The sequence below is a fragment of the Melozone crissalis genome, unplaced genomic scaffold (assembly GCF_028551555.1).
Source record: "Melozone crissalis strain CALT ecotype California unplaced genomic scaffold, PUWL_Pcris_2 ptg000027l_1, whole genome shotgun sequence".
Classification (NCBI taxonomy): Eukaryota; Metazoa; Chordata; class Aves; order Passeriformes; family Passerellidae; genus Melozone; species Melozone crissalis.
Window position 1 is genome coordinate 77,383,324 of NW_026535805.1, and position 15,302 is coordinate 77,398,625.

At 40.2% G+C, this 15,302-nt stretch overlaps 1 protein-coding gene across 1 annotated transcript in view; it reads right to left on the reverse strand.

Annotated features, from left to right (window-relative positions):
- Positions 1 to 15,302, reverse strand: part of KCNQ5 (potassium voltage-gated channel subfamily Q member 5) — a 275,438-nt gene that overhangs the window by 18,599 nt on the left and 241,537 nt on the right. The window contains exons 9-10 of the mRNA XM_054280029.1: positions 13,906 to 13,932; positions 5,199 to 5,419 (exon numbers count right to left, since the gene is read on the reverse strand). Of these exons, the coding sequence (XP_054136004.1) occupies positions 5,199 to 5,419; positions 13,906 to 13,932 (248 nt within the window). The remainder of the gene's footprint in view (positions 1 to 5,198; positions 5,420 to 13,905; positions 13,933 to 15,302) is intronic.

Sequence of the window (15,302 nt, forward strand, 5' to 3'; positions counted from 1 at the left end):
TAATTATTATCACTGTACCTGTGACCACTGAGTCCAGTGAGAAATGGTGCACAGCAAGTTCTTCAAGAGGTATTGTAAAGAAAGAGACTAAATTGTGGACTTATTTGGCCTGGAATAAACTAAAATAATGCCTCAAAACCAATGACCTGTACTTATTTTCACAAAAATGACTCAGAGCTTAGATCAGAATGCCAGATCTTCCTAGTTAATTACAGTGACAGTGGTAATAAATAAGAACTCTATCTGCTCTATGGAAGGCAATAACAAGAAAATAAATCTTTTGTCTAGCACAGATTGATATATTGCTAATAAATTTCATTCAAACTTTGACAACATGCAGCTTCACTTTGAACCAGCAAATTTAAGCCTAGATGTGGAAGCAACCCAACTAAGGACTTCTGCCACATCAAGTGAACCTTATCCAAGGTCAAGCTGTTTATGCTACTGAAAGGAAAACTTGTCATTTTTGCAATACATAAATTATATGGTAGTAACTGAGGACGTGGGGGCTGAAATGCACAATTGCATTCTTTCCATGGCTCTTGTAATATACTCTACCCTCAGGATTTTGTGCAAGTACTCTGTAGGGAATGAAAGGCTAGAGGTCATGTGAGTGTATAATGTTTGAGGATGGTGCAAGAAATCAAATATTTCCTTAGAGAGTTCTTTTTAATTAATCAAATGAAATATGTTTGTAATATCTCCAGTGCTGAATGCTTTTGATGTTTTATTCAAAAAGCCACACAATGTCTCTAGGTTACAGTAAAGGCACAATAATTCATTCAGGGGCTTAGAAGCATGGGATGGTAGAAAACAAATATAATAGGGTATTTTTGTCCCTCACAGAAAACTGCATCCACAACATAATATTGGTCCATTAATTCAGCTGTGGTGGTACAAGACTGGCGCATGATTTAAGCAGAAAATGTTCTGTTCCTCAGAAAGTAAGGCAAGCAGGAAACAAAACAGGACAGGAACACCATTGCAAAGAAGAGATTTTGTGTGGTTGAGTGTCTGTGGATGGATACACAACATACAAGGAGGCATGGGCACAGTGCCTTAAGCAAGTGATCACCTGTGCTATTTAGTAACTAGCACAGACTCTGTCATAGGGCTGACCCTGCTGGTGGGTATTCTCATCTTCTGGGCACCACTCCCCACAGAGAGTTTGGCTGCAGCTTCCCTGTTTTTGTTGGCAAAACAGGGAAGAACCAAAGCCATACTGCATGAGGAAGCCTTGGGGCTAGTGGTATCTCCAGGCTCACTGTACAGGTGCACAGGGGGCTGTGAGGGGCTCCAAGGTCAGGCAGCACCTTTGCCTGTGAGACATAGCATCCCTTTGGGAAAGGCTCTTCCATGACCCTATACAATCCTTTTTAAGTGTGTGCTTTGTAAAGCTTTGCTATTTACCATTCTTGATTGGTGAAAATTTCCCTTTCATCTACCTCAGCCTGATAATTCCCTTTTAGGCTGAAAACAAAGATGCCAGCATTCTGGCATCTTTGTTAATTTGTGCAGAGTCCCCTCTTCAACAAGATTTCTGGAAGTTATGTACCACATGTCACCAGAGACTGCACATGTATTTAAAATCCGATTATGTAAGTCTTGATATTCACTTTCCCCTGTACTGTTGTTGAATGACCTAGAAAAGTCAGGCCACCAAAAACTTATCTAACCATCAAACCGCCCTCAGGTTTGGATTCCATTTGCAGATGCACACATGTAATTGAAATAGTTACTGCTGTTGTCAGACCCACTTTGTCAATGGCAATAAATGGTTTATGGCAGTTTCAGAAGATTGTTACTAACTGTAAATAAAGCCATTTGGGCAATGGTGTTGGTCATACTGTTCTAAGGCTGCTATGCCAGAATCCTTTTGGGATATACCAGTGGCTGGCTTAAGTGTTTTACTTGCTGCCATGAAATTCTCCTTCTATGAATTTAATATGCAGTGGGGGAGTGCTAGAGTGTTTGTTGCTGGGTAGCCTAAGAGGCAAGCTATTACATTTTCAATCAGGTTAGCCTTTTAGCTACCCCCATGAGCTCCTATCTGGACTCGAAACCTCCCTTTGCAAGCCAGTTTCTAATTGCTAATGTTGAGTTTCTCTAGCAGTCTCTTTCTGATGGTTTTGGCCCACATTTCAGCCATGTCCTTACCAAAACTCAGTCAGCACTGCAAATTCTCTGCGTCGACCATTGATCTGCCTTAAATCATCCTCATATTGTAACAATTGCCCTTCCTTTTGGAAGCCTCTCCTTATAGATTTGCATTTTTCTTTTATTTTCACACAGAATTCAGTCCTCTGTCTAGGCAGAGCATTTACAACTCTACATCCCATACAGTGAAATGTCTTCTTTCTTTTCTCTTTTGAAAGAGGAAGTTCATAGTAAGACTCTATTTTTTTCACTGATATGAAGTTCTGACACTGAACTGGGTATCCAGCACTATGTTGTCACTGCCCTAAAGGTATATTGTAGTGTAATTTCTTCTCCCACCAAACACCCTACAGAGATGGAGGACTCACCAGAAGGACCAGCTGTTCAAGTGTACTGTTTTGTGCCCAAGATTTCACCCAGAAAAATTTGGCTTCTAGTTTTGGCTTGATGATTGGCCTGCCAAAGTTATTAATTATTTGGCTGGGGAATACCTCAAGGAGGAAACTGGAGGACCTGGCAAGCAAGAGATAAGAATAATATGCTGCAAATAATGGTTTTTTAATCCAGTGAAAAATGCAAGATGTTCTAAATTAAATACATCATCTTGAGATCTTTTTCACTGAGCTGTCAAATGCTGAAAGTATCAAGCTATGAAAGAAAAGAAAGAAAAGGAAATGAAGGTTAGTAGTGCCTGACTTTTCCTGCAAAAGTTTGGGTAAGGCAGAAGGGAGGTGTCTCTCAGCAAGTGAGCACACTGGACATCTCTCTAATCATACTGGTCCTAGACGTAGTTGGACGAGGTCCCAGAATGGAAACTTGGCATTTGCCTAAAAGCTGGAGACAATGGAAGCTGTTCCTTCTGCCAGAGATGAGAAATGGGTTGTATCTGTTGGCCCCAGTTCATAAGGGTGGACTAGTAGCTGGAAATCACTGACCAGGAAACAGGCTGTGCTCACCCTGAGGAGCGGGAAGATCTTCAAGGGCTTACGCACAGCAATGAGTGCTCTGTTGTTGTTTCTGTCTTTTATCTACAGATAAGAGATACACATACCCAAGGTGCTGTTTATGCCACCTTTTCCGTGAGAGGGAAACAGTCAGAAGTAGCATGATCTGCTTGTGCACATAGTTGCTATTGATGGCAATATGTACAGGACAAAATAGGGGATATGCTGAGGAAATGCTTCTATGATAAATGGGCTGATGAAAAATGAAACAGGTGCTTCAGTGAGGTGCAGACCGGGGCAAAAGTGAGCCACTGATACTCTGAGAGAATGCTCAGAAAATTACTTTCTCCTTAGGTCACTTGCAGGCACAGTGTGAATTACAGGAGTTTAACCTATGAAATTACTTCTGATGCAGTTTGGGGATGATACTTGTGCTTTATAAGTGATTATGTAGGATGCCTAAATTTAGACAGGGTAGCTTCAACCACTATGCCACCTAGAGCACTTCTCAGTTCCCATTGTGGCCTTGGCTGAGCTTCACATCAGCGTGAGACCCAGGCTAAGTCACATAGCCCTGTGATACAGCTGCCAGGGGACATAAGCCAGGGTCTGTAAACCAGGATGGAGACAAGAGTGGATAGCAGTGGATAGTGGAGTTGAGCAACCTGGATAATATCCTGATACACCCCAGCAGCTCACTGTACCTCAGGCAGATTCAGAATTTCAGAAAATCTGAGACATATTTGTAAGGGAGGTCTAGCCTGGAATGATGATCTTAGCAAATACCATTGGTTTGTCTTGGTTGCCCTCCAGGAAATGTTTATTTACACAGGCTTTTCCTGGAGAGATCTGTTGTGTAGAAGATCCTCACTGAGGCATGGGGCATTGCAGTTTAATGAGTTTTTGCAACTTACACGTTTGTGATAATATGTGCTCTTAAAAAGGAAGCAACATCAACATTGAACTTCTGTCTAATTAGTCTTACCACAATTGTTGGATGTAGCATGCATGATGCCACTGTAGAAAGAGGTTGTATCTTTCCCATTCAGGCAGAGTCACTGCATTCTGTGGCAGTCAACCAGTTTGTTTCCCTTGTTTTTACATGATGGGTACCACAAGAAAGAACAAAACATTCATAGACTGGGAAATATGGGAATGGCGAAAGCCAAAACAAAATCAGCTGGGGCAGCAGTACCCCCAGAGCTATGTGAGTGCACCTTTCAGTGCTGGACCCGTCCCACACAGGGTCAGTTTCACTTCTCTCAGCTCCTGCCTGTCAGGGAGCTGCTGTCACCCAGTTTGGTGCTCCTTGGTTAGAGAAGTCACTGCCTTTGTTTTAGCAGGCTTCATCAGATGAAGATCCTTGCCCGAGTACTGGTTAGTTTAATGCCAAATTGGACTTAAGCTAGAGAACAGAGCAGCATAGGAGGCAGCTTGAGGGAAAGGCTGGGCTGCCTGCTACAGGTTCAACAAGACATTTTTAGGAGTGCTTCTTACCTCCAAAATACCCTATAGAAATCAATACATAAAACCAATAACACTTGTTTTGTTTGCAAAATCTACTGCCTTATCAAGGCAGATATAACCCTGTAAAACTGAAAGCACCCAGTAGTGTATCCCTTGGAGGCAGGTGATTCCATCATCAGTGCAGGCACTGGGACTCCTCTGCCTGAGGGAGCCACTTCTGCACAAGCTGTGCTCCTGGTTGGCAAAGGCACAGACAATGCTGGCTGTGCTGTGTGGACACCAGCAAGAGGCAGCAGGTTTGGGCAGCAGCTGAGCTCAGTAGTAGGAGGGTGGCCATGACACATGAGCTGCTGTAGCCAATTCCCTGGGATGCCTTTAGTCCACTGTGACTTTTCACAGTGACCCCTTTTCCACCAGTTGCCCCCTATGCACCACTGACATGATTTCTTATTAAAAAAATAATCACATTATCGGGGTCTTTGAAGCAGACTACAGCTGGCTTGTGTCTCTGGCCCCAAACAGCAATTCTTTCTGCCTTCCTGAAATGTGTACAATCACTGTGCAAGCGTGCAAGAGTGTGAGCAGCTGGGAGCAGCGTGCAGTGGCAAACAAGGGGTGAACAACTCCTACCATCAACCATGGGTTTGGGCTGGGAGCTCTTGAGCCGCAGCGAGGGCCTGAAGCGGGTTCGGTCATTGAAGCTCCAGCTCTTCTGCACTTTGGTTGGGCTGCCCTCGGTGGCAATGTCAGCACTTGGTGAGCGGCGATCTCCCACTGAAGATTGCCTGTTTTTTATGCTTTGACCTCGTGGGCTGGCCATCCGGACCCGCTCCTTGAAACTTAGCTTTTGACTGTGAGAGAGAGAAATATATTTTATTTCATAGTTACTTCACTCCTTTTTTCTATTGTATGATTATTGAAAAAATTGTGTAAAAAATGTCACTGGTATGATTCTGTTTCTTAAACACTTTTATTTTCATTGAATATATTTAATTTGTGAATGGAACTGATTTGATATTTTTTGATAGAAGCATTAGCATTGCCAGTCTATCATACAGTACAGAATAACCTTCTAAAGGAAATTAAAAATAACAAATAGAAACAATTTCACCCAATTATTATACATTAATCTCTATGATGTTTTTTCTATTCCTTGAACTTGAAGGTTTGTTTCCATCTTAGTCAGCCAATTTCAGTGCATTTCTGGCTGTATCTTCAGATCAACAAAACCAAACTGTATTTTATTGTTACTGCATGCCATGTAGTATTGTCTGGTTTGAGGTTTTTTTAAGCAGGCAAAGAATACTGTTAGCATATACTCATGCTTTTGCAGGACGTGGCACTTCAAACATTTCATATGCATGATTAGTGATCACTCATATCCAGAATTCCTTGTTAGAGCACTTACTTGGACAAGACAAAACCAAAATTAATAAAATATCCAAGAAAAAGCATGATGGCTGATTAATGGAAATGTAATGATACGCTGTGTGGTCCCTAAAGTCATTGCTGAAGATTTAGCTGGGAGCTGACCGTGTGCAGGTGGTACTGGACAGGTAACAGAGCCCAGCCAAGCTCATGACTGTGTCTGCTGCATCAATGGTGACCCTGTGGTCTTATGGTTGACCAATTTTAAGGGTTTTTTTTTCTCCTGCTGTGCTTGTAATCCTCTCCCCCAGCCAGCTAAATGCGGGTTTTGTAGATTTTCTATTCCCTGGAGCTTAAATTACCTTTGCCCAAACATATCTGATGAACATCCTGTGGTCACTGTGACTATCTACCTATGCTTTTTAATTATTTAACATTTTTGCCTTTCTTTGTCCCTTCCTGTAGCAGAAGACACAAAGAGCAAACAGAGAAGGAGTCTGATACCAAGGTCTGGAAACCTTGTTTTATATGCAAGGTTAAATTCAATTGGTTGAGCAAGGGAATGGTCACCTTGATCAGTGGCCCTGTTCTTTCAAGGGGAGAGATGATGAGGGCAATGCAGTGTCTGTTCATGGTATGGTGTTACTGGGACTTGCAGTCCTACTGCCCTGGCGTAGGCTTTGCAGGGGGACTTTTAAAACACCTTTACCAATGACTGTCTACCTGAAAATTATGGAGGTTCTTGAAGCTAAGACACTTTCTAGTACTCTCAAGGTCTTGGCACTTAATTTCAGCATGCCCATAAGATGTTTTGAACAGGAACAGATCCTGAGATAATTAACTAATGCTAATATGGACTATGTGGTTCTTAGATGCTTAACCTACTGCATTCTGAAAATACAGTGTTAACATGTAATTATATGAAATGGAAAGAAGTTATAAACCTATGTGGCTGTGAAATGTTGAGATAAACGTATCTTTGTCCATGCATAGCAAAGCATAGCATTTCAGTCTGAGTACAAACATTCCTGAGAGCAGAAAGGATGCAGTTTTTTGCAGGCAAAACACATGCTGGGATGCTTGTAATGTGATAATTTTCAAGAATACTAAAAACTGAGCACATCAATAGAAAGATTATTAGATAAATGTATTATAAATGTATTTCTATATGGCATGTCTGATTACTTGGAAGAATAATACCTTTACTATAATTTCTCAATGTAATCCCCTTCTTTTCTTGCCCAAATAAGCAATTGTTGAAATAAATACATCACAGGGACGAAAATGTTATCTATTTCCATTGTAAATTGCTACCCAATGCTGTGGCATAAGGAATACAAAAGATCCACAGAACCTAATGGTTGAAAGAAAAGTGTTCCAGAATTTAGCTTTGAATACAAATTACATTTCAAGACTGAATTATATTTCAGCTCAGGAATCTTTTGCATTTCACAGCAGTGAAAATATGTATAAAAATATGTACAATATTTATTAACCACATTATTGCATTGTCATGTTATACAGAATGAGGAAGAGAATCAAAACTGACTTCTTCTTATAGATATTATTCCTACAAGTGTCCCCCTTTTTTTAACTCCCCTTATGGCTCAAATTGTACTTGCTATTGAAAAATGAAGTCAATTGATGCTTTTTTTCCCCCAAACATCAGAGTTAAAAAGTTTCTGGACAGCTCTCATCCTGCTGCACAAATAAAAATGAAAGGAAAATGGGTAAAATAGCCATAAAACCTATCTATATAGGTAATATTTTTAAATTATCACATCAACTCCAAAATAAAAATGAAAATTTAAAACCAACGTCAAAACAGAACATGTACTGTTCTGTCAATTAATTTGTACTAATGAAAGCAGTTGTTGCCTTTAAATGATCGGTAGACGTGATTATTTAATTTATAAAAGCTGAATGGTACAGAATGACTACTTAACCTGAATATCTTTAGTTCTCCAAATCAAAGCAGCAAGGCAATGGTGAAAGGAACAGTAGGCATTTTATCTCTACTAGAGACATTTTTCAAAAGTGCAATGCTGAGAATTACAATATTAATGTAAACTGCAGAGCTTTTAGTTGAAAACTCAAATCAAGTCTGCTTTGTAGCAATGACCATGTACTGGCACGCCAAGGGTCCATGCAGAGAGTACTGCATTGTGAAGAGAAACACAGCCCCTGAAGGAGGGAGGGTTTGAAAACTCTCTTCTGCATCTTGAGATGCATACCCAAAGTGACTAGCTAGAGCAGTTCTTTGCTTCTTGGATCCCTGCTCCTATTTTGAGACTGGTGGGAGATGCTCCTGAAGTCACTGGGTCCCTCTCAGCACAGGCATAAATTGTGTGACTGACAGTGGAGAAGAAAGGTTGAGAGAAGAAAGCTTGTGCTTGGGAACACACTGTCTTGGGGCTCTTCTATGTATGAGAAATAACAGATCATGAAGGAGTAATTGAATCAGAGCACTTTGAGCATTCCCTGACCACGCTTTTCTCCAGAGCAAAAGTCCCTTTCCTTATGATAATGCCTAGCTCCTGGCTCTGGATTCTTTGTTGCAACAGCAGTAGAGATGGTGTTAAAATTGCAGAGTGAAGATAACACACCATTCAAGCATCTTTGGACATTCTGCATTTGAATCAATAGCCAGTGACTCCTTTAGAGCCCTTTATTCTGATTTAATGCTGGTTGTATCAGTACTGGCCTGTGTGTGCTAAAAATCCTTCAAATCTTTCAGGTCCTGGCCTATTATATTTTTATCTTTCACCTTTTCTCTTCTCTTTTTACATGGTATCCAAAGGAAATCCCTTGAGTCAATGTAAACCTGTTAATTACCATTGGATATTCACCCATCCCCATAAGTATTCACAAACTCTGTGTGTTTGTCCAAAAGGCAAAAACTATGAGAAAGAAACAGGAAAATAAAATAGCACAAGTTCCTAAATCAAAACTATATTACAATGATCTGAGAGATCCACAGCTGTCTCCTGTTATCTCTGCATTCCTTTAGATGTGTGTCTGTCCATCATTTCTTGTACTTCATATGACTTATAATTTAGCTCAATTGGTTGACATACATTTTTCTTTCATGACAGACTTTCCTGGCAATGGTAATTCCTTTGGACCTATCACTCCTCTATTCTTGCAGGCTGAAAGTTGTGGAATGTATCCTTATCGATAACACTCGAGCTTTGAAGCATCTTTTAGTGGAGATCAATTACAACTGGCAGCTATAGAAAAGGAAGCAAATGACCTTTCTGTATTTTTCTGCCTTCTGAAAGGTCAGTTGTAGGATCTTATGACTTATTCCTCCCATTTCATGCCCAAGGGGCTCACTTCCCTAGGATAGCAAATGACTTTCTAATTTTTATTTCTTCGTTTTCAAATCCTGCCTTTGCCACCTTTGATCTACGAAGGAATGGGTGTGAAGGGACACTAGAGGTCACTGTAGCTTCACTCAGAGGGAACGATCATTTTCTCCCGGTCCAAATGACTACTCTGGAGAAGCGCATGCAAACCTTTGCTTGCTCTGTCTTCCATGGACCATCTCCCTATACTTTATTAACTGAGCATCTCTTTCCTTCCCAGTCCCACTCCCCCATTTGCCTGCCACCTTCCTAGACTTCTGGTCAAGTTAAAACTTCTGCTCTGCCTCAGTCTCAGAGCAGCAGCACTACTGCTTGCTACTAGCCATAATTTCACCTTGTTTTTCAGCTTTTCATACTGACCCAGTTGGTGGAAGCAAGAATAGGAAGAAATTGAAATGAATCAGAAATAACTGGAGGGCCTGAGGGTGAGGAGGAAGGACTTGAGTCTTGAGACAGAAGATAAAACTGCCAGAAATTATCACCTACGGCAAACAACAGCAAACAGGTGCCCGTGCCAATTTTCAGTAGTTAGCTACCTATAAATACAGGTATTGGCTCTTACTGAGCCTACAAATACTTTTACTGAAATTAAGCTAAGTTGAACAAATGCAAATGCAATGGATAATACTGTGAGATCTAAAGTTCTAAGACTTCACCACCAGTCTCATGCTAGGACCACAAACTCAAGAAATTTATTGTTGTATCTCATACCTTCAATAAGTAAAGCAAGAATTTCAGCCCACAATATATTATATTTCAATTGTCAATCAGAAAAAGTAAATATTCAGGGTGTTTGTGCATTTTTTCCTTTTCAAAACAATTTCTAAATGAAGAGAAACTATTTTGATCCTAATTTTCTGTAATCAGTTTGTACTTCCACTGTCTTTTACATTATTTTTAATAAGTAAGAAAAAATGCAATCAGCTTGAGATATGAATCATAGGCTTCTTCCCGTAAGATTCATCTATCTAGGAATTACCATTTTTGGTAACAGACACAATTTCTAGAGAATTCAGCTGAAGCAGATGCTTGATTTCACATGCACTCCTCTACCTTCCAGTACAGGATGCAGGCACATTATCCAGAATCTGTGTCCAAGGGGATTCTTCTCAGTTGCACATTTTGGCTGTTGTAATTGCCTAGCATGCTATAGCTTAATATTCTCCACTAATAATTAGGTGGAGAAATCAACTACCATGGTCATAAAAATCCTCTTGAACTTGGGGAAATGGCTTTACCCAAATATTCAAACCCAGTTTTAGATCTCCCCAGGGTAATGCATTCCAAAAGTTGAAGTGTCAAGCAGAGAAGGGGAATGGGGCTTTGTAAAACCGCGATGTGCTGCCACTGCAATTGTCTGGCTGGATGAGTTTGAAACAACTGGTGTTGCTGCCATTGTGTTAATGGCATTGCAGGCAACAAGCAAAAAGGGACTTACAGGCACTTAAAATAAATAGGAAACATTTGGAGAAGTAAGGAACTTTAAAGCACTGAGGAGGGGAAGTGAATGGATCATGCACCTGATGTTAGTTGGCATTCTCAAACATCATGTGAATAGGCAGGATGCTGAATACCTATGTTTCCGAGGGGTGTACATCCTGAAGAGCTTCTGTTTATTACTACAAAGCTTACTAGGAGTGAGGGGAGATAGAGGACTCTGTTACTAAGCATTCCAGTGCTGGGTGAGGGGTTAGGTTTTCCACCTCAAGCTAGATTATGCATCATTGGCAATTTCTGTTTTATATGGTGCATGCAGAGTTGTTTACATTAAATCTACTTTTAGAAACAGATATGGTATAGGAGGTGAAAGAATTCCATAACATAATTTACTTGTTTCCCTCAGAACAGGGCTGAGTTTTCCCCTGAAGATCTTATACTGGCAAAACTGCTTCTCATTGCACCAGAGAGAATTGTCTGAATAGGGAATGCATATTCAGCCTCATGAGTTACAAGACTAGATGGGTGACATTCATCCTTTGCAGACACCCAGTGCATGTCCTACACACAGTTTAAGACTGATTATGCTCTCTGTATGTGACAAGATTCATCAGTCTTGATCTAGTTTCCTGCACAGGAACTATTTCAGCCATTTGTATAACTGAACAGAGATAAATGTTTGATTGTTTTCAGTGTGTGCATTTGCAGATATTAAGAATTTAAGATCTAGTCTTTTAAAATAACATGCACAGCTCTGGAGCTGATTTATAGAAATATCTCATTTATAGCCTGGATACACCAGAGAGGTTGTCTACCAATATTTTGATAAATTATTAATTAGAATACTTGTGCGTAAAATTTTGGGAAATACAACATATAAAATCAATCTGAAGTTGCAGCCTCATAAACACAACTCTCTCAACTCAAATGCATAGCAACATTTCATCACCTAATGAAAGACTGCAGGTTTATCCATGACAAAATACAAGAATTAATTTCTGTAAATATAAGTCAATTTGGTAGGAAAGAAGATAGTTAACTTTTCCTGAATACAAGATTTTCTTCACTGTTCTTAGAAGGGAATATAGAGCAAAGAGCATGTTCAGAATTCAATCCAATGTACTGCTTGTGCAAACACTTTTTCATTTAAGAGTGAAACAAGAGGAATCGTACTTTGTTCGCATAGCATCCCATGCAAGTCACTTAGCATTGCAGTAAGAAACAAGTTAAATAGTCAAGGACAGGTATCTCAAAGTACATTACAGCAGTTTGCATTTACATCTTTGCCACAAAAGATCACATACACCACTTGTATTTTCAGTGATACAAACATACAGTGATATATCAGCATAAGAGCAATAACCAGCCACTGAAAAAACACACCTTTTTTAAAAGGCACTGAGGAGTCTGTAGGGTTCTTACAGTAGAACATGATCTTAGAAGTAACAAGTTCATTTTTACATTTATCCTAATTTGCAGCAGTGCATATATTAATTAAGTGTTTCTGAAGGAGTAAACATCTTCCATTCAGTGAAAATAAAGTGAATAAAGCTGGCTAAATTGTTGACTCATTTTGAAGCCACAATTGTTATCATCAATAGGGAGAGCACAGCATGGTTTTGACAGCTGGATGTTTGGGGTTTTTTTTCATCTAGTTTCCAGTTATTGTAAGTAAATTTGTCTCTTTTAGTGCTTGCTGGTACAACTGGGAATAACCTCTCCCCTCTGCACAAATCCCAGTTTTAGAGGGATATACTCATTTACTGGCAACTTCTGTCTCACCTTTAAAAAAGTCAATTTTAAATGCTGCTGTCAAAAAGACTATGAAATACAGCTGGTGAGTGCAAGAAGTTTGGATCAGACTGTAATAATTTAATGAGGTCAATGTGTTGCTAGCAAGCCTGTGGAGGTAATGTATACAAAAAGTCCCAGAACTGACAGAGCAAATCCTGTCCCCTTGAGTCACAGTGACACTAACAGCAGTTACATGTGCTTGGAGGAAAAGGTCAGAGTCAGGTGCCAGAGGAGCACTCTGGGAAGTGGAATGGGACATGGGTAATTGATGTGAAGACTGAATAACCCAGAAGAACTTGTGAACCACAGTACAACTCGGGGCTGGATGTATTTCAGGGGCTGATATGTCATCAACACTTTTTTCCTTGGCTTTTCAGTGTTTTCTGCTGGGAGGTAAATTCTGCTATTCTCTGAGCATGCTGATACCACAGTGCCAGCTGCCAAATGCCGGCTGATTCCCATGCCTAATGAGTTTCTGAGGTAGAGTCATTTCTAGCCACTGAAGCCTTTCCTGTCCCTAAGGATTTGGGCTATCAGTGCAGCAAAGACCAGCATTTTCTCCCACTGCCTTAGGACATGCCTCTCCAGAGCTTTATTTACCCAGTGAGGATGGCCCTGCCAAGGCTCGCTGCTGCCAGCTGTAGGCAGTCAGAGCTCAGCTGGGATCTGGGCTGGGTGGGAGCCCATCTGGGCTCCTGGCTGACAGCAGTGGGGCTTTCTTCAGCAGAGGTACCAGCCTGGCTCCTCTGCTTGAACTGAGCCATGGGGGAGTGCAAGCCATGCAGCCAGGAGGAGGTGAGACACTGCAGTGCTGCTTTCCCCCAGCCTCCTATGTTCCAAAATGCTCCTTAGGAGGGGATGACAGAAAAGTTAGAAAATGTGGAGACATGGCACTGAGGAAGCCTTGAGAATGCTCCTGCAGAGCGAAGGTGGCATCCAACCAGATCCATCAAAGGGTTCTCCCTGCAATGGAGGGTTGGTGGGCTTCTTGACATTGCCAAATTAAACTATATGTCTGTAATTTCCTCTGCAAATCCTGCATTGATTTTGCAGCAGAAGCTGGGCACATGTCCTTGTCCAGGGACTGGATCTGGGGAGACTGGTCCACTGGCTGCTCTGTCATTGTTCAAACTGAGCTTTTCTCAAAGCTACAGCATGTTAGATGTGTAAAAAATTGCCTATTTTTTCCATAGAAAAACTGGGACAAAGAAGCAAATTTCAGCAGCATATGAGTTTAAAAAGATCCAATTTGTGATTATTATCCATCAATGGTTGCAGTTCATTGAACCTACTGTACAGAACCCAAGACATCTAAAAGCCATTAAGAAACAGCAATTTCACAGATAAAAGAAATAAAAGAAACTACAAACCTGCTAGAAGATTCCCCTTGTTCTTTTCTTCAGGTCAGGGAGTGGGAGGGAAAAACATACTTGTTATGCAGATAGTAATCACATTAGTTAGAGATGATGTTATATGTATGATAGACATAAATGGATATGTTAATTGGTGCACAACACACACATTACATTGCAACTACAAAAACATTCAAGCAAGACTCATAATTACAATGGTTCTGGAAAAGAAACTTTTCAGGTTTTCTAACACATGCATAACATGCTTAGTACATACCACTGCAGACTGAGTTGGCAAAGCACTTAGGCAAAATGCATTGCTGACACATATATAACAGAAAGCTGTAGTTTCTTATTAGATATGTTATTTCTGGTAAATAAAAAGGTTCCAGTTTAGCACAGCAATATGCTTATTTAAAATAAGAAGTAGATGCACTTTTGAGGGACAGTCATATTTTAGAATATTTTATGTGGGATACAGCTTCATTATTTATGTAATTTTCTATCCATCCATTTATACTAATGTTGCTTTCAGTCTGTTTGTATATGTAAAATATCAATACTTCATGTAACTTTTAATCTAAAAGGTTCTTTTAGTGTGGAGCAGCTTGGAATTAGAGTTATGGTAATGGATTACTTACGGCTCTGTTCTTGTCAACTCTTTGAAATTCAAAGATCAGCTTTGGATACCCAGCCAAACTTCTTTTTGGCTGAGCTTTTTGGCACACAATTACCTTTTTACTGTCATGTGGATGTTCATCACCCAGCTTTGAGAGAAACCACTAATTCTCTTGCACTGTCTGCAATTAACAACAGTTAAGATGCTTATCAGAGCTTTCCCATAAGGCTCTTAGAGCTCTCCTTTTTGATCTTTATCAAGTGTTTTTTACTTCCTGATCTGTGCCCCGTATTGAATCATCAACTTGCTGCCTTCTGCTAAACCTTTTATTGAATTATTGAAAAGTCTTGGGCTGCCAGTGCTCTGTGAATTCTCACCCAAACTAGGATATCAAATATTTCCTGTCTACCAAACTGTGGCAACAGGTCTTTTGAGTCATCTTCTACTGTCTGTATGTATGACTACATATATAGTTTGTCCTAAGGAAATACTGAATATATCAGAAGTTATGACAAAAAGGAGCAAATTCCCCAGTGCATTCACCTGCAAAATAGCACAAGGCACTCTTTCTTTGGAAAGGTAGATCAGCAGCTACAGCCTTATACAGAGGCACAGGCATAAACATACCATTGAACCAAGGGACAAGCTCTGCATTAAACTTAATATTTTTCTCCTTGAGGATAATTTGGAATGAGGTGAATCATTAACTGTGATGCATGAGTGGGTTGTTGGGAAAATGTTTCTAATGCCTGTGCATTTCTAAGATAAATAGCAATGATTTGTATTTGTTCCTAGG